This window comes from Eulemur rufifrons, chromosome 1 (genome assembly GCF_041146395.1).
Source record: "Eulemur rufifrons isolate Redbay chromosome 1, OSU_ERuf_1, whole genome shotgun sequence".
Classification (NCBI taxonomy): domain Eukaryota; kingdom Metazoa; phylum Chordata; class Mammalia; order Primates; family Lemuridae; genus Eulemur; species Eulemur rufifrons.
In genome coordinates, this window is record NC_090983.1 from 63,279,857 (window position 1) to 63,300,552 (window position 20,696).

General features: G+C 32.3%; 1 protein-coding gene across 15 annotated transcripts in view; it reads right to left on the reverse strand.

The window, feature by feature from the left end:
* Positions 1–20,696, reverse strand: part of SLC4A10 (solute carrier family 4 member 10) — a 313,419-nt gene that overhangs the window by 91,301 nt on the left and 201,422 nt on the right. For 6 of the 15 annotated variants that reach the window (XM_069472125.1, XM_069472104.1, XM_069472115.1 and 3 more), the window contains 3 exons: positions 19,638–19,826; positions 10,222–10,313; positions 3,009–3,166 (listed from right to left, as the gene is read on the reverse strand). In XM_069472125.1, coding sequence (XP_069328226.1) covers positions 3,009–3,166; positions 10,222–10,313; positions 19,638–19,826 — 439 coding nt within the window. Of the gene's footprint in view, positions 1–3,008; positions 3,167–9,140; positions 9,231–10,221; positions 10,314–19,637; positions 19,827–20,696 lie in introns of those variants that run through there. The other 9 variants (XM_069472078.1, XM_069472087.1, XM_069472076.1 and 6 more) reach the window with 3 other exon arrangements.

Genomic DNA, 20,696 nt, shown 5'->3' on the forward strand with positions numbered 1-20,696 from the left:
ATTTTAATAGTACAGAATCATTCATCTCAAAGGAATCACTGAAAATGGGCATTTGGGTGTGAAATAATCCTATAATTTCTCACAGTTCATTATTATTTTGAACATTTTACAAAGATTGACTCTTATGCTTAAGATCCTTGAGCATTAGAAATGCATGGTTACTTATCTCAGTGTTTCCCCATTTAGTTATCTATACAGCATATGCAGTTGTTACTGAGAATTCTAAGCGTTCCATAATCCTTAGAGGAGAAAGGTGGGAAAAGTAAAATCTTATTAAACCTTTCTAAAGTGGAAGGAAGAAAACTCACTTGTATGTAAAATGGAGAGCAGTTCAAAGGGGGGAAAAGGTAATACAGTAGGATAAACAAGGAGAGAATGTATGGTCAAAAAAACAGTAGATTCGTGCAAAATTTACATTAAACATAAAAAATTATTGTTAGGAATCAAAAATCAGTTAGGCAGGAGAAAATGGAGAGCTAATGATCTATTACTTCCAATGCTAGAGAAATAAAAACAGCAGTTGCACTAAAATATTCTATCTAAATTAGGTCGAAGGTTTGGCAAATTCATCATCAAACTGGTGCTTTTAAAGAAATCAACATATGCTCTAACTTTAGAGAACTGGTAATTGTCCTGTGTCTGAGAAGGTCAATGCTTAAGGGAAATTGTGAAAATTAAAGAATGTCCTATATTCTGCAGTATCATTCTATGGTGTTAATTTGTTAAATGGTTTATGCTATTAAGTATGAAGACTAATGGCTTTATAAGGTATGCTAAAATAATTACTATAATTCTACCCTTCATTTAGTTATAAAGCTTAGAGATTGTACATGTTTTTACATGATGCATCTATTACACAATCTTAGAGGATATGACATGAATTTTTTGTGTCAGTTGTAACTGAATCCAAGTCAATTTCTACTATATAGAAATGTTCACTATATATCAAAAACAGGAATAGTTTAATGTGGTGACAGATGCTTTATCAAGTATAATACTTTAAAGAAATTTTCTAACCTATGTATAGCTTGCTATTTTTCAGGTTTTCATTCCTTGGACTAAAGTCCTAAAAGATTATTTTCTGATATTTATTTCTACATGTTGTCATTATATTGATGGGGTACCCTTTTGCCTTCCTAAAAAAGGATAATTAAAAACCCTGAATGGCTTTCTTTATTCTATTTGTCTAATCTTCTTTCATTTTTCACCTTTCCTCACTAAATAGTCTAGTCTTTGCATCTCCCCTTATACAGTTGCTCTCTGGTGCCCCTAATTTTTTTCTCCATTGTTCTCTGCACATACTTTGCTGTGTCAGTATGAAATGAGGTCACCTAACCCTGACAGTTTAGAAAGTGAGAGTATATAACTCCATTATGGCTTTTCTCTACTCCTGGAAATTTTTCTTTTCTTTCTTTTGAAATACAGGAACTACCATTGTCATAAATAGCCATCATTTACTCATAGTTCACCAGGCACCTTCCTAAATGGTGGAATGAGAATGTATGGCTTGGAAGACTGAAAAGGAATTTTAAACTGCTAAAATATACCTCTATAATTAGTAAGTCTGACATCTTAAATCTGAATCCCAGATTCCCGGAAGCTCTGCATAAGTTATAGGTTGTCCATAGCATAAGTTATAGGCTGCCCACAGAAAAATACAGCCTTAATCATATAGTCAGATGCCACTTTAATTGTGCTCAATTCACCCTTTCATTTTTTAATAAAGGTTGACGTGTATCAGAGGTCTCAGTAGCCATCAAAAAGGATAAATAGCAATGTCTTTCAATAACCTGAATGGTAACTAGGTTCCTCCCTCAAACCAGAGAGTCAGGCATAGGTACTTGAACACTAAGTCCCATTTGAGTCAGCTGAGCTTTTACAAAATGAGGTCTCTCCTGGCTGCACTATTCCATATTTCTGGAATATCTTACCCATAATCAAAGCATGCAGTGATGTAATCTGCTATGTGTTAAGGTCAAAGATCTTACAAACCCAGTTGCCACAGCACCTGAACTTTTTATCAGTTTAACTTGATTAAAGCAAGTTTGGAGGAGGAGGTATTCTAACAGTATCTGAGACAGCTATAGCATCAAACAAAGGGCACCAGTCATGTGGGAAATGGGGCCGTAAATATATACGCTTTGCTGTGGGAGCAGGACTAGAGTGAAAGGCTATCTGCATATAAGCATTGCAGTTGATGGTCAATGTAGGGAAGAAACCCAGGTTCCCGGATACATTGCTAGGCACCCAATGTGTTAAAGTCAATATTTTATTTGTTCTTTTCATTTTATTCCCAATTTTACCAATGGACAGCCTTATATGTAAAATAAGGATAGATGATACATAACATAATTCAGTTTGTATTATCCCTAAACTGTTAGATTTTGTGTGTAGCTAAATGAAAAACAAGTTCAGTAATCAAATTAAATTTGTACTTTTGACTCGATTCAACCACACTACCATGATGGTACTACCAGTGATTCTTTAGACCCCGGTTGTAGGAGGCACATTGTGCCTAGGATTGAAACATACAATATATTTGATATGTCAGGGACTGTCCTAATGAGAGCATTTACATGCATTTTGAAGGCCTACCCATTCCAGCATAAGCCCAACCTTGGAAACTTTGATCTTTTTGAGTTTGACCACACTCATATACAAGATCCTCCCTTTCTTTAGTATACAGTTTAATCTTTGAGAAGAGCCTAACACTTTATCACTTCTTTTACTGAAAATTTTAAAAAGGATTTGTATGGTTATATAGACCAGGATATCCCTAGAGATGAGGAATATGTCTAAAATAAAACATGGAAGTTTGTGAGGGAGGAGGAAAGAATAGAATAATTTTTAAATACTTTTTTCCCTTCCTCCACAAGCAAGAAGAAACAACAGTTTTGTGGATTACACATTAGTTTCTAGTCAAATTTAATGGGAAATCATATTTAATCTCCACTTTTTTATATAAAAAGATTTAAGAAAAATGTAAAAGATGTTCTTATACATTTTACCTGGTTGGGATTGGGACTTCAGCCAGTCCTTGAAGCAATACAGCTGGAGACAACCTGACAAACGCAACTACAGTTCGATCTAAGAACTCCAATTCTCCAACTAAGATGTTTGATGCTTCAGCACCTGGAGGAATCTTTTTCATAAAATGCAGATCAACCTGTGGTCATCACAAAGTAAATAAGGTAATCAAAACGGGAAAAATGTGATAAATCATATTCTAGCCCGGGGCTTCACATACAGTAATCCATCTATGTATAGTTTAAATAAATACACATATCATCTCATTTGGCCTTTTTCTATAACTTTTTTCTTTAATTATGGATTATTTTAATTTGTCATCAATAAGCTAAATACTCTAATTTTTCTGTTCATTATTTTTAAAAGAAACTTCTTGAGCATCAACAATCTTGAAATTTTAGTAGGGAAAAGTATACGTACTCAACATAATAAATATACTTTAACTATAATTAGAATATGCCAACAGATTTAATATTTCATTCTATATTACTTTAATTTTTGTATACAACATATTTTAATTAAAATACTCAAAATAAGCTTATCTCAAAAGAAATATAATCATGTTTTTCCTTATACTATAAATTATGACTTAAAACTTCATCTTTTTTCTAGGTTGTTCTACATTGTTCACATTCTATACCTGGTCTGATAATTCTTCAATTTTATTTTTTCATCAAAGAATTTAGATGTGACAGAGTAAAGAAAACAAGAATAAAAATATTAACATTTGGAATTGCTGAAGAGCCATAGTTGAATTTCTGACATGAGATGTCTGTGACTGAAATGAATGCACACAAAACAAAAGCAATCATTAATAAGAAGAAATTCTAAGAGCAAAAGGTGAACTCTGAAAAATGAATGTAAAATATCCTTAAGAATAAATATCAATTTTTAGGTATAAGTCCTCAGTGAAAATCAAGCAGTGACTCTAAAGTAAATTTTAAAAGGCCTATTTCTTGTTTCTAATACATTTGAATTGCTTTTTATGGAACTTCATTTTCAGGGGAAAAGAGTTTATCTGCTCTAGTAATTGATTTTATGCCCTCATGTTAATAAAATGGGGGTTAAGGATTAAAGTGGGAATAACCAAGAGGGAGAGGAAAGAGCTCTGGCAAATATGGGTGAAGCTAAGAATATTTTGTAGGCTAGATAATTCTTTTGTAGATCTAATCATGTGATAATATTTATTCCAAAAGTTTAAGATGAAGAAATTTAAAATTTCTAGGAGTAACTTAGAAAATCTGTAATAACACTTTAACGACTACATTAAATAATGTTCTTAGATCGAACATTGAATATGTTGCTTTCTGAAATTAAGACCTCTATGTAGCTATCTGTAGGATAAGGGCACCACAAAACATAAAATGCAGTATATGGAATATATGTTTTATCACAAGGATTAAATATGAAAACGATCAGCAGTACTTCATCAAAAAATACCAAATAGAACCAATATTTTATTTTAAAGAAAAGGAAGAAAGATTTAACAAAATAAAACTGCTTATAAAAAGAAATAAATGACAAATATTACAAATTCTAAAGTTTTTAACCTACAAATATACTCCCAAATATAAATTTGTAAATTGATAATGTGTATTGGATTATATAGCAAATATTTTGCTTTTGTAGGATCTAAACTTTTAATTTATAGATAAAAAAGCATTTAATAAGATTAAATTTTATGGGATTTGTTATGGCATTTTTGCATGTATATTTCTAGCTAGGAGAAGTGTACACATTAAAAATGCTTTAAATTAGTCATGCTTTATATTTCCCTTATATTGCAAAAATTCCTAAGACAAGTATAAAAGATTTCCTATGCACTGTTAGCCCTGTGAGAAAAACATAATAAATCTTCATAAGTTTTTAAGAGCCTAAAAGAATAAACAATTAAGTTTTAACCCTCAGTGGAAAGAATAATGATACAATACTAATACATTGGAACAATATTTAAAATGAGAAAATATCTTTTAAAAAATCTATAATTGCTAGTCAATATGAGTTATATTGGTAATACTTGAAGTTTAAATTCCACCTAGAAAACTTCCTTTAAACTCTTCTATGGCTTGACAAATGCCATATTCTCAACTATTAAATTCTGTATGTCAGGCAGGTGCCAATTATAGAAATAACTGCTTTAAGAAAAAAAATTAATTAAATCAAGAAATATATAGCATGCCAAATTAGTTTAATTTTATAAAAGGATATATATGGTCCTTACACGTGATTTTTTAAAATTACATAATACGTAATATATCATTGATACTGCCACTTAGAAGAAGCATTAAAATATACAGAATTTAATTTCAGGATTAGCAAATTTGTCATTTGATTTAAAATGTAATAAATTATAGTTACATATTTGGGGTAGGCATTATATTCATTACATTATATTATTCTTGGAGTAGACATATATTTGGGGGGATAATAGATGATATATTATCCAATTACATTATCATATGTTATTCCTGGAACATAATATTCCCAAAATATTTTTGTATTTGTGGTATTATATAATTCATAAAGAACTTTATCTGTTATATTGAAACTATCTTATTTTTTTTTATTTCAGAATATTATGGGGGTACAAACATTTTGGTTACATAAAATGCCTTTGCCTCACCCAAGCCAGGGCTACAAGCATGCCCTTCCCCCATACAGTGCGTTCTGCATCCATTAGTTTTGAATTTACCCACCCCTACCATCCCTCCCACCTGACTGGCACCCAGTGAATATTACTATCATGTGAGCACCTTAGTGTTGATCAGTTACTACCACTTTGATGGTGAGTACATGCAGTACTTGTTTTTCCATTCTTGTGATATCTCACTTCAAAGGATGGGCTCAAGCTCTATGCAGGATAATATCAGAGGTGCTAGTCACCATTGTTTTTTGTAGTTGAGTAGTATTCCATGGTATATATATATCATATTTGATTAATCCACTCACATATTGATGGGCACTTGTATTGTTTCCACATCTTTGCAATTGTGAATTGTGCTGCCATAAACATTTGAGTGCAGATGTCTTTATTATAGAATGTCTTTTTTTTCCTTTGGGTAGATGCCTAGTAGTGGGATTGCTGGATCAAATGGTATTTCTATTGTTAGCTCTTTGAGATATCTCGAAATTACTTTCCACAGGGGTTGTACTAATTTGCAGTCCCACCAGCAGTGTAAGAGTGTTCCAATCTCTCCACAGCCATGCCAGTATTTGTTGGTTTGGGACTTTTTGATAAAGGCCATTCTCACTGAAGTTAGGTGATATCTCATTGTGGTCTTGATTTTCATTGCCCTAATGATTAGAGATGTTGAGCACTTTTATACATGTTTGCTGGCCATTATTCTGTCTTCTTTTGAAAAGTTTTGGTTCATGTCCTTTGCCCATTTTTTGATGGGATTGTTAGATTTTTTCTTGTTAATTTTCTTAAGTTCTATATAGATTCAAATTGTCAGCCCTTTATTGGATGCATCCCGTTCTGTAGGTTGTCTATTTGCTCTAATGATAGTTTCCTTGGCTGTGCATGAAACTACCTTTTAATATAACAAAAGATCATGTTTAAGGACCACAATTTAACCTTTTGTAAAATTATAACTACCTAAAACAGCTCTTGGGATCTAGGTTGAATTACATCCCTAAGACAATCTCAAGTGGACCCAAACACTTGGAATGGACATAAATCCTGGAAGTTCCTGGTCCTCTGAATGGGATTTTGAAGAATCAAGCTATACTATTCTAGGTCTGGATTTACACTTATGCTTCTGGACTCTCCAAGCCCCACCTTTATGCTAAGAAGGGAAAATCCTTTATTTTGTGCATTTGATACTTAAGCTGTGACACCAAGTTGAAGGGAAAATGCATGCAAATTTAGGGAGAAAGTTAAAGTCTTAAGCCCATCATAGAAAGTACAAGAAAATGAGTAGAGATTCTCTGGGGAAAAATAGTGTCTTGACACTAACTAGCCAGTGATCTTGAGTAGCTTTCTAATCTCTCTGGAATTCAGCTTTTTTGCTAACTTAATGAGATGTCTAAGGGTTCCTACAGTTCTAGGGTTTAATAATCCAACTCTCTGTAACATGTCTCACACACCAAAGCTAGATACAGAAGAAAGTTCTTTCTACATTTAAAATTATGTGAAGCCTTCTTGGGTCATTGGAAATAAAAAAAAAAAAACACCAACATAAAAAAGCCATCTTCTCTATCAATTTAAAACACAGAGACTTATAGTATTTTGACATATCTTCTTTATTATAGGAAGCTAAAACCTGACAATTCAAGTTATATCCTAAATCATTCCTTAATGAATAAATTTGATGGGCCTATCCATTGGAAGGGTTAAAAATGTGTAGGTTGAATATAGATAGAACATAAGATCAAGTCATATGAAATGAATAAAGACCTATTTTTACCCTTAACATCTCAAAATTCTACTGGGGTTTAATGGTGAAAGTCACCTGGGGACTAGCTGAGTTTTGATAAATTCACTACAAAACTGAAATCATAAGGCTAAAGGAAGAAAAAAATCTTAATTCACACACCTGCAAAATCTGGCAGTAAAATGTGTTTCCATAGTAATAGAGCACAACTGTTCTTTCCAACCCTACTTCTCTGCCCTCCCAGGTTATAAAGTAAGAAGTGTTATTACTTTTCGTTTTTTTTTTTTTTAATTCCAAAACTAAAGGCTTAAATTGTTTTGTTTTGTTTGAGACAGAGTCTCACTCTGTTGCCCTGGCTAGAGCGCTGTGGCGTCAGCCTAGCTCACAGCAACCTCAAACTCCTGGGCTCAAGTGATCCTTCTGCCTCAGTCTCTCGAGTAGCTGGGACTACAGGCATGTGCCACCATGCCAGGCTAATTTTTTCTATATATATTTTTAGTTGTCCATATAATTTCTTTCTATTTTTAGTACAGACGGGGTCTCGCTCTTGTTCAGGCTGGTCTTGAACTCCTGAGCTCAAACCATCCACCTGCCTTGGCCTCCCAGAGTGCTTAGGATTACAGGGGTGAGCCACCATGCCCGGCCTGGCTTAAATTGTTTTGAATCTTGCAGGATTCATTCAGGAAGTACATCCTAAACACTTTTCAAGGCACTAAACATCCAGTGGAAACCAAAACATATTAAATTCAGATCAATCTTTGATACTATCATTTGTACTAATATTATTATTAATAATAATAATAGTAACCACCTTCTGTTGAGCACCTGCTGTAATATCCAGCACCCTGTCAGGCGCTCTCTCTCTCTAAATTTTCTCTGTACATCTTCACAACAAAACTGTAAATAGGAATTTTTATTCTTATTTTGCAAATGAGAAGCCTGAAGTTCAGTAAACTTGTCCAAGATCAGAGAGTTTATAAGTGCTAGAGTCAGGATTTAATGTCTCATGTTCTTTCACCAAAGTCATGTTCTTTCCAATGTGCCAGGGTATGAACAAGGGACTGAGGAATACACGTGTCTGGCATTAAATAGAGGGCTCTAGAAATTTAACTTGCCTATTAAAAGATTGAATGGGCCAGTGAACCGAAATGCAGTGAGGAAGAAGAGGATTAAAGGAAAGAAAATCTATTTTTCACTCTTCTGTAGTTTTAATTGTTTGGGGGGATCTGAAGATGAGACTACTGTCTCCAACTGGCAGTCTTCATTTTCTTTCTTATGTGATGAAATATTTTTGAAGGCTGCAAAGATAGGTTACACAACTAAAAGCAAAATGATACAGAGATATAATATTCAATGTATAAAGTTTATATTATTTTTAAAAAGTTAAAAGGTAATTTATTTAAACAGATGAGCTATGTGGTTTATAACCATTGTTTTTGAGAATGTTAAATGTGCCTTTGTAATACTGTTAATGCTTGCATGAATAAATAAACAACTTGTTATGTCATGGCTTTTAAGATACTGTTTCAACTTAAAAATATCAGAAATTAAATGTATGGCAGTTTGTGACAACTTTATTCCAACTTGCAGATGAATGAAGATGTAATGCTTTAAAAAGATAACTTTTAGAGTGGCAGATGGAATGCATTTGAACTGGCTTAATGTTTGAATCACATGCCTCCATATAGTGAAATGAACTTTGAACCACTGTAGAAATGCCCCCGAGGATGCCCTCACCTCTCTCTCTTGCTGGTGTGGAGGTCCTTTTTCATGCCTTTGTTTCATCCCACATGGACTAGTATGCCCCTTTTGTTGGCCTCCCAGTCCCTGCACGCATAATTAACAGACTTAAGCTGGTACACCATGCTCCCACGGAGACTCCGCCAGGCACCAGAGGGAGAGCATGCACATAACTAGACCTAGATCATTTAGGCATTGTCAGAGGGATTCTGAAACAGGTCCAAGGAGCTGATTACTAATAATCTTTTCAGAACCTCGATTCAGGCTACTTCCTCTACCGCTGCCTCCCATTCCCACCTCCCCCCACTACTATTGTACAATCATTGCCAGTGCTAAGGGCTTTATTAAAGTATTATTCTTTGTTACTACTGTTTCAGCCACTCAGATAGAGAGAATTGTTGACCCTCCTTATTTTTACCCAAGCTTGAAATTCCTCCTCTTTTCTATTCGACTCTCAGTTTGACATAGTTGACCATGGCACATATACAATGTCAGGAATTTGCTAACCCAAATCACGTTATTTTCACTGACTCATTTTCTTAGAATACAGTCAAGTAAATGATTTCATTTGAATTGTCTACAATTAGATGTATTCCTCAACAGTCAGTCCTCCGTATGTTTTCATTCAAAACTCTGCTCAGTTTTATTATGCCCTTCTAGGATTTCCTTACACTTATGCCTCTGTCTGAATCACAGTGACAATGAAATTTATATTTTAAATTTGCTTTCCCACAAATAAAGCAAAAGTTATTTTGAAAAAAAGAACACTAGCAAAAGTTTTTAAACAATAGATTAAACTTCTCTTAAATTCTCTGTGAAGCCCCTTATTCTTTTTATTGGAAGAGATACATTATACCAAGTGGCTGAAACCTGAAGACTATGCATAAAACTTATAAGTTCAGTTTTTGAAAATGTTACTTGTGAACTTAATGCTAACATTACCAGTAACAATATCAAGTTTTGGCTAAGAAACAATAAAAAATTGCATGCAAAATATTGTGTCAACACCTCTTAAAATGGGCAGTAATATCTAGTAGTAATTTAGCAGCTTACTTAGATGACAGGGAGAAAATCTTACCTTGCTGAAGTCAACAGTGCTGTTTTCTCTGCTAACATCGTTTTTATTTTCAACACAGGCTGGAGCAGACTGAGGAGAAACAACCTGACCTGCTAAAAGAGATTGTTATTACAGAATACAAACAATTACTTCCAGAGTTCTAAACATATTGAGTAAAATATGAACTTCAATTGAACTAGACTAACATACATTTCTTAATGAGTTTATAATGTCAGCATGAAGCATCAATATAAATAGATCTATGTCGATACAAAAATTCTTATTTATCAGTTACAGATAGAAATGGGAGAATTCAGTCAAGAACATTTAAACCAACTTTCAGATCGAAACTTTAAAAGGTTTTTCTCTATGAAGAAAAATTGCCTACAAAATTATCTAAATGTAACCATGATTTTTAAACACCATTGATTCTAAATTTCAACCAAAACTAATGGTATATATAAAAAAGATAAGATAGACAGCTATTAGAATTTAAGCTCAGACTGAAGAATTTAAAATGTAAAGCATTAAAACAAGGACGAATATTTATCTGAAAATCACACAGTATATTTTTAGGGTCTATTGCATCTAAAAAGCCAAACCAATGAGAAAAAGTTCTTTGGCAGTAACTTTTAGAGATTTCTATATAAGGGGTTCAGTTAGAAATTCCTTTATTTTACACAGTATGAACACTGTGAACCTGATTTTACGCCTGTGACTCTTCTATTACATAAGCATAATGATACAAAATAAGATAAGAGAAAAAATAAACTTGAATGTATTAGTTTCCCATTAACACTAACTAAAACTTAATTATTTTATACTTCTTTTCCCCACTATAGGGAAGATAATGGTATTAAGTGGATAGTAGAGCTGGGAATGTGAAATGGCTAGAAAACGTTAAATTCCATCACTAACTAAATGTGAAACATTCTTTGCAATCTCAAATCATCTGAAATCTGTCTGCAGTCAGCAATGAAATGAAAATTAAACCTCTCCCCATCTTCAGTTGTTACTTTTGCTATGAAATGAGTAATGATAACCCAACTTTGAAGCCTTCACCACATTTATGATCCTAATCCACCGACTCCAAAATACTTCTCTTATTCTCTCTCATCAGTCTTTTTTTTTTTTCTTTCATCTGTTCATCTGGCTATCTCATCAGTCTTAAATGTCAAAAATATTCACTCTGCCTAGCTCTCCTCTCTACCTAGCTAAAGCCAAATTTTATTCAAAGTTCACCTTCAGTGTCATTTTCTCCAATTACTTCCATCTCTGTCCAAACTTCTGTAAACTCTTAGTGTAAATACAAAAAAAAAAAAAAGAAACCCTTTTCTTTAAATTCTCTCCCAAAAACTCACTTATTCTTTATTACTGAGAAATTACCAAGTGCAATTAAAAACCACTAATTATTTACTTTCAGATATTACTATAATTTTGCTTTTTGGACTATTAAGCCTCTTAGGCAGGGGTCACTGTCACTAACTAATAGGTATAATTTTTTATGGCTTAAAATTGTTATATTGCCAAAAAGTAATAGGCTTAAGATTCTTCTAGAACTTAAATATTTTACTGCTTTCACTCAACAAAGTGAAACACTACATTTGGTGAAAAGAAAATAAAATGACTTTTTAGAGCAAGTTCATCTCAAACTGTGTACACAAATTTTGAATATAGCATGTTCCAGGGAAATATATAAATTTCAGAGAAATGTCAAACCAGTTATATAAATTATTTTCATTCTCCCATTTCTAACTACAATGTGCAGCTATAGCTGTGAACTGTTCATTAGCAGCCATTCAATTTACCATTCTCAAAATAATAACTGTAATTTTTAAAAAACCTTTTACATAATGCATTTGTGCTACTAACAGATGTCTTCAATCACCAGTTTCACATCATTCTTCATATTTTCATGAGTTAGAACATTAGATTTATTTAAACCTAAATTTATTGTATGTTCTATAAAATTGGTGAAATTTGAGTCATGGAAAAATTTTAAAATGTATATCTGCTTTCTTATAATAATTTATTTCATGTGATATAAAACTACATGGAGGAGCAATTATCTAATTCTGTCAGCATACACATACAAAAAGAGAGTGAACCCAGTGCAAAATCATCAACTTTGAAGAGATTGAATTGGATAGAAAATATGCTGGGACTTAAAATTTGAAGAAATTGAATACTTTATGTTTTCACTTGTATACTTTAAGGAGAACATTTCATAAATTACCTTCAGGCCAGGCAATATGTTTAAAATATTGGCACTTGTATTTCTTCTTGTAAATAATAATAGTCGTTAATATATTAATATTATATGTAATAATTGTAATAACATATCGTTCTGTGCTATTCTCGTTCTAAGATGATAATTTTATAAAGTTGATAATCAGGAAAGCATTTAGAAACAATTTTTTATAAATATTTTAGGTGATATTGATAATGACCTAGTTGAGAGTATTTATTTACCTGAAAAAGACATACTAGGACATGGCAAATTCCCTGCTAGTTCTTGATCCTATATATGTGCATAGAATATGCTAATGCAGGAAAAAAGCATAAAAACTACCAGCCTATGATATAGAAACATAAACTACAAATTTGATATCGTTTATATTTCAGAGTAAGCAGTTAAATAATAGGAGTAAGTATTAGTAGTTAAATATATTATTTAATTACATCAAAAGTCCTACAAAGTTTGAGGAGCATTTCAAATCTTGGTATTATTTCTAAAAGTATAAATTAATTTGTTAAAGTGAAATAATACACATTAAATATATCTATCTTCAAGGGAGTTTTGACAACTTGGCAGGAGACAAAAAATGTATAGTTATTTAAAAATTAAACTAACAAGTTTGGTTTGGGTTATTCTGAAAAAGTACAAGCCTTTGAAAAAGCTTAAAATTTTAAATTTTATTTGCTATATAAATAAAACTAGGCCGGGCGCGGTGGCTCACGCCTGTAATCCTAGCACTCTGGGAGGCCGAGGCGGGTGGATTGCTCAAGGTCAGGAGTTCGAGACCAGCCTGAGCGAGACCCCGTCTCTACTAAAAATAGAAAGACATTATATGGACAACTAAAAAAAAATCTATATAGAAAAAATTAGCCGGGCATAGTGGCGCATGCCTGTAGTCCCAGCTACTCAGGAGGCTGAGGCAGTAGGATCGCTTAAGCCGAGGAGTCTGAGGTTGCTGTGAGCTAAGCTGACGCCACGGCACTCACTCTAGCCTGGGCAACAAAGTGAGACTCTGTCTCAACAAAAAAAAAAAAAAAAAAAAAAAAAAAAAAAAAACTAAAACTCACACATGAATTATAGTCCATAGAACTAATGGAAACCTCATAAATTAAAATAATTTTTATAATTCTGTTATCTGTTATAATCTTTGCCAAAATATTTATTTCTTTAGTTTGTTCTAATTATTGCCACCTTTCAGAAGAAGATGATGGGATTGAATTTCAAAATGAATTTCATTAACTCAAATAATATTATATAAGAAGAATCAATAAATTTAGGTTTTGAAAGGGCATCTCTTATTTTCTTGCTGATATCTAAGGCAATAGTAGTTCACAGAATAATCATTTTCAAGTACAGGATTTTACCTTCAACCAGAAGTAAATATGTTTCCTAATAGAATAACAAAGAATTAGCTAGGATATTTTCCCCTTCAGGACAAAATAGTATAAAGTTAGGATTTAGTACTCATATATGTATGGAAGCTTTATGAATGCTAATTGTATATGATAATTTTTCTAACCACTATGGCACGATGCTTGCAACATAAATGCTTTTGCCTATTTATTTATGTTATCTTTACTTTGCCCACTGATCACTACCCATATTAATATTTCCTGTAAATGAATGTCATTACAATGTTTAATTACCTCTATTATAGTACATACATAATTTTGAGATATGAAGATGACTATGAAAAAAATACATTTATTAACTCAGTAACCTTATTACGGTCAGGGTAAATTATTCAAAAACTGATGAAAAGTGCATATCATTAACATTAAGTGTCTATGACTATTTAAATGTAAACATTTGAGAAACTTAACATCATTCTTCTCTATTTACCACACACATTTTTTCTGATTTGTTAAACTCAAAGAGTTCTTCATTTTAAATCCAAAATTCTAATATTTGTTTGACATTTTATCAATTAAGGTATATATTATATAATATTCATATTAGCATCTATTTAAATTACTTTTTTTGAGTCATGAATGCATTTTTTTCCCCTCTAGACCTCCATATCGGGATCATATATCAGTCAGATAAGAAGTTATTATAGACCATGTATTTTTCTAGGAATAATTATAAAATGTGTGGGGCAAGCATATGAGAAAATTGAGAGCATTTCGAGTGACTAGTAACTAGAAAATGGAAGCTCTGCTTTTCTGCTTGTTACACCGTAAGTTGTTCACTAAGTCTATTGTGAGACTGGCGTAGTCATTTCCTTCATTATAAAGTTGTGGGGAGGAACATGGGATCACATCAAAAGTACTATTTCATGACTTTAAGTAATGTCACTATCCTCAAAGCACCTCATGAAACACAACTGCAAATAAATATGTTCTCAAAAATCCTGTTGAGAAGTATATTAATTCATCTGTCTTATAGTCTTCTTCTTTAAGTAAATTATATACATATGTATTATAAAACAACAGCTTTTAAATTTTTATTTGGCCAAATTCAAATCAATAGACTATATCTCTGAAGTATATTATTATTTGTTACTGCTTAATCCACTGTAAATCATGTGCACTAGAAGGAAACTGGGATGAAGACATGGACGTACATTACTATTAACCTAGAGACCAAGCTGGTTTACACTACCTCAGAAACCTTGAACGCATTTAGAGTACCCAAAGGGTAGGAGATGAGGGAGGTACAGAGATGAGATGAGCCTGTTAGAGACAGACACAAGACAGAGCAAAATAAAGAAATATAAAGATGAATGACAAAGTTACATACATGTGTAACAATACATTTATTCATGGGAATAGAAAACATGAAGAAAGGAGGGCTAAATATTTAGAAAATGTTGATTAGGTGAGGTACACTTCAAAAACATGGAAAGTATGCACATAATTAAACTTGGAGAAAAATTAGTAGGCCTGAAAATAATTAATGTAATATAAGAAATAATAAGTTTAAACACATCACACTAGAAATATGTTTGCTGTTAAATATAGTCTTAACATTCCGATTCAATAATGACAATATAGCCTCTAAACAGATTCATCAGTTGTGTCAACAATGTCATCTTTATTTTCTTGGAACATCAGAAAATATCAACTTTAGTGAACAATGTTTAATTCTTTCATATACATGAATATTTTAATATGTTTTTTCCCAAGTGAGTCTAAGAATTATTATTCTAGATTTATTTTTTTCTTCAAAGGTAGAACATTATGAAGGACATATTTTAAACCTTGGTATTTTATTTATGAGACCACAGTATTTAAAAAACAGGAAAGCAAATAAATATCTAAACACATAAAAACATCATGCATCTGAAGAGAAAAAGAAGTGATTATAAGACAATAAGTCTGATTTCCAAAACTGTAAATAAAAATCATGCACAATACATATGTGTACATTGCTTTAAGGCTGCAGTCTACCCAGGCCTAAAGAGTGAACTGGCGATATCCCATAGTTACAAATCTAAATGTTCTTTGGTAACCTATGGCTTTGAATGGTAAGTTACTTTCTGCTCTGTAACTCCTTTTGAGATCCTAAATAAAAAGTACAAATGGAAAGTATTTGGATTAGGATGGAGAAAATACATATGAAGGAAAAGGAACAGAGTTAGAAATTATTATTATAGTAAAGGACAGGGTGGAATAAAGACATCCTATACTTAAGGAAACTAAGAATCTCAACTTATTTTCAAAAGCATAAAAGTTATCACAAGGGTAATAATATTTTATAATAGATTTGTAATCCAAATGTCTCAACATGTAATTGTAATACCTAAACAATACAGATACTGATATTTTGCTTCCTAGATCATGTAACGTGAAAGTCTTATTTTTAGTATTAGAAACTCTTCCTAGATTCTACGAATTATTTGAATAACTGGATATATTTATTTTAAGTGCTTTTCACTCGTACCCTTTTGAGGTTCTAATGTCAAAGAAGATATTATTTTTCTATTAGTTTTGCTGTTGCTTTGCCAAATGTAACTGTCACTTTTTATTGAAACATCAGAATCAGGCATTTAATTCTCACAGTTTTGATGCTTAATGAAAAGTGAAAGTTAAACACAGCATGGTGGCATTAAAAATGCATGGTGAATCCATACTATCCTGCATCTTAGCCCTGAAAGAGAATGCAGTATACCAAGAAGAAAATGATACAAAAAAGCAAACTAGTGTATTTACAGGTGGAATTAACAAATTATCACAAATTACTCAAAAAGGTATGGACAAGAGAATGTAGACTTGAGGAGGAGAGGAGCAAGGCAATATACTAACTTGTTAATCTGATCTATAAAATGGGGCAGATTCACATTTGAAATACAGTATCTGAATGTTTAACCCTTGGGAGTACTACCAAGGTAGCATGCTCAAGGAATAATTCAATTAAGGAAGTGGAAACCTTATTCTATACTACTGTTTTAGATGTCTTACCATAAGCATTAGTTTGTTTTTGAGGGAATTTCAATTGTTTTGCCTCTAAAGTAAAAAGCACCTTAAACAAGAGAAGGGGACTTATTTCCATTCCCATGCTTGGGAAGGAAAATGTGTTCTGTTTTCAAGTTTCTAGAAAATCCTTGCTCAATTTAATTCCTATTCTATAATCTTAAAAGAAAAAGTCAATCTATTTGTATAAAATATTTTACTAGAGATTTTTAAAAATAAAATTATTTTTACCTTTTTTAGATATTTTAAATCCTTTTGCATTTTTCTGTATTACTACACAAAAAAATTTAAATCTCTATTGCATATTTGAAACAAAATATCAAATTTATATTTATGGCAATTAATTTCAGTTTGCTTATTTATCTAGAGTTTGTCAGGTTTAGAGTTCATAAGGAGATTGAGAACCTTAGTAGTAAAGGTCTTTTACACTTTTTTCCCCACTTTTGTGTAGTAGATTTATTTCTAAATTGGTGAAGTCTATACATATTTTCAGAATTCTCAACACACATAATTATGCAAAGTGTGTGAGGAAGCAAAACAGAGTCATAAGGAGGTGTTATAAGCCTAGGCTTAGAAAACCACTTCTGACAGCATACTCTACACAACAATACTTAATTGGGTATGTGAATCTTATTAGAAATGTTTCCAAGTTTTTATTACCCTTACGTATGCCTTGAAAAGATTTGTATGTGTTCAGATAACGGTTGATTGTACAGATGGTGACAGAATCACTTCAGAACCACTCAGATTCTAGTTTTTGGGAAAACTAAGCCATTTCCTAAATAAGACAAAAAGCAGGCTCTCAGAAAACCTTGCATCTATATGTAGACTTGTGATTCACGACTGTAATTCTATCACCTCTTCTTTTATTTAATAAAAGTTTAAAGTAGTAACAGTGTGTCTAGGTCTATATGATATTACAATAAATGGTTAATCCAAATATTCCATACCTTCTTCCCTCAAAAAAACAAAATACAATGAAATTTTTGTGTAACAAACATTATCTCCAATGAAATTTGAGGTATATATTTAACTAGTTCACAATCCAAGATCCTTGCCTCTTTGAAGAAACATATATATATATCTTTCTTATAGACATATATCATATTATCTGATTTCCAGAAAAACTGATGAAATTAAGGCAAAAGTTCATTTTTATAAAATGTGCTTGCCTTCTTAGAGAGTTTGTTCATGGATATATTTTAATAAGATTTTTGGAATCATGTAGACTTAAGCCTGTAGTCAAAATTAATAAATATCTGAGTATGTTTTGTTAACATCACTATCTCAAATAAATACTAGCATTGTAAGTGTAAAAAAAGCACTGCATTTACAATATGTCTCTCAGATTATCAAAGCTTCAAGTTTTATCATTTTATATATCACATATTTTAAAGCAAATTGTGATTTAGAATGATTTGATTCAAAGCAAGTTATATATCCTCAAAATGTTCAGTGGAATCTACAAATATAAGTTGGTACTCATAACACTTTTAGTGAATTTAATATATGCACAACTACAGACTCTTCTATATAACAACAGTGATTATTATCCAGTCATTGAAAGGTCTTAAAAATCAAATGAGCATTTCAAAAATAATTTTGCCATTAAGAACTGGTTCTATATCCTGAGATAAAATCACACTTAATCATCTTCATCTATTTAATAAACCATTTCTTCTATATTTGTTTGTGTATATTTCATTCAATAGTATGAAAACTGGTAAAAATTCCCATATGAAGCAAAGTCTGGAGAGAACTCATTTTCATACATTTGTATTTAAGGCATCTCTGAAGCTTTTGAATATCAGAGTGAAATTACATGATATTCCATGCTGTCAATGCATGTGCTTTAGTCCATTTGTGGAAATCAGAGTCTTTCTAGTAAAGCATTTCAAAATACTTTTCATTAATTTTTATCTTTTAGAACTGGAAACTTTTATAGCTGATGGAAGTTTAACAAATTTTTATCATCTTCATGGTAATTTCATTTTCCTTCATGAGATTAATGGAAAGGACAGATGATAACCGGAGATTTCTAAGCAGCTTCCTTAGTGCAAATGATGAAGGGTTAAATGGATTCAAGGAGAGAACAAAAATATAGGAAAGATAAAATAATCCAAAGCATAAATCATTGTAAGTCATGATTGCTAGGGGATAATGGTGGTCATCTATATTGGTATATGAAGATGGCAAGTGGAGTGGCTCCATGGATGAATGTTGAAGATGCCGTACTGCAAACAGCAATGAGCCTATAAACTGGAATCAGGCTTAATGTATAGAGAGCCACAAAGAATGTACTCGCTGGTTTCTTCAATCATTATCACTAATGGAATTTTTTGACTCTGAGCAACATGAAACCACTATCTTTCTTCCACAAACACTAGATGATGATCATTATTCCTTTTAACCCAGGGCCATTTATGGCATAAGTCAAAACATTGCATTACATTTTCAAGCTATGGGACAGAGAATGGGACCTTGTCTGGTATGCAATAGATGCTCCATTTACGTTTGCTGCATTTAAATCTGTAAGTTCTCATTAAATATCAGGGATTTTTTGCATTCTTTCATTAGCTTTTCAGGAAATCTAAATTCTTTGTTAAAATTTCTACAATTTGATGCTTGATAATAAGACTATATATGCATATAAAAAGAATTCTATCACAATCTGAATTTGAATAAATCAGTTTCAAATAAAACCTGTTTTAAAGGATTTAGAAGCACTTTGATATTTCAGAGACCTGTAGTAGGCATAAAGAGAACAATAAAGAAACATTTACCATTTTTGTCCATGGAATTTGGTTCTGATTGTTTCTTGCCAATATCAGCAAAGGAACGAACAATGGGGATCCTGTTGGTGAGTTTTTTCTGATTCTGGTGGTGATGCTGTTTCATGAGTGCCTCATGGACCCTGTGGCGTACATCTTCATTCAGCTGACCTGAGCTCACTTGTTGGTCAAGGACCATATCTATGAGAAAAGGCAGGAAGAAGATGAGCACAGCTTTCCTGTCATACATGTGCCAGCAGTAAACCAGAGTCCAAATATTCAAACTCTAAAGAACATTATTCTTCTTAAAATAGGAATGACTTCCTTTAAAAATATCTAATATCTTCTGTGTTACAAACAGAAGTTTACCTTCTTGTGTAGAAACGTTGCACAAGAAAGACTTGGACACCTTTTCATTATAAGCCTTTCAATTTTAAATATATAATTTTTATGGAATATTATTTTTCAGATGGACATAGTTGTATTGAGAAGAAATCCTTTATTTCTCCATTATTCACACTGATGGGAGGGAATAGTTGTAGGGATAATATCAAAATCATTACTGCCTGTAATCTTAGCACTCTGGGAGGCTGAGGTGGGAGGATTGCTTCAGGTCAGGAGTTCAAGATGAGCCTAAGCAAGGGTAAGACCCCATCTCTACTAAAAGTAGAAAATAAGCCTGAGCTGGCACCGTGGCACATGCCTATAGGCACATGCCTGAGTCTCAGCTACTCAGGAGGCTGAGGCAGGAGGATCACTTGAGCCCAAGAGTTGGAAGTTGCGGTGAGCTAGACTGTGTGCACCACTGCACTGTAGCCAGGGCAACAGAGCAAGACTCTGTCTTAAAAAAAAAAAAAAAAAATCATTAGTATGTTTTAAATTGGAAAGTGGTTTTATATTTACATTTTAATATTGTTTTCTTTCATTTTCTAGTAGAGAATAATTTCATTGTTTTCTCTTTAAGTGAGCAAAAGTCCATCTGTGAAAATCTGATGCAAGGAGGTCCAGGCAGCTATCTAGCTGCCTGCATTTGGAGAGTAAACAATTCTCTTTCATTTTGATAGAAAGTCA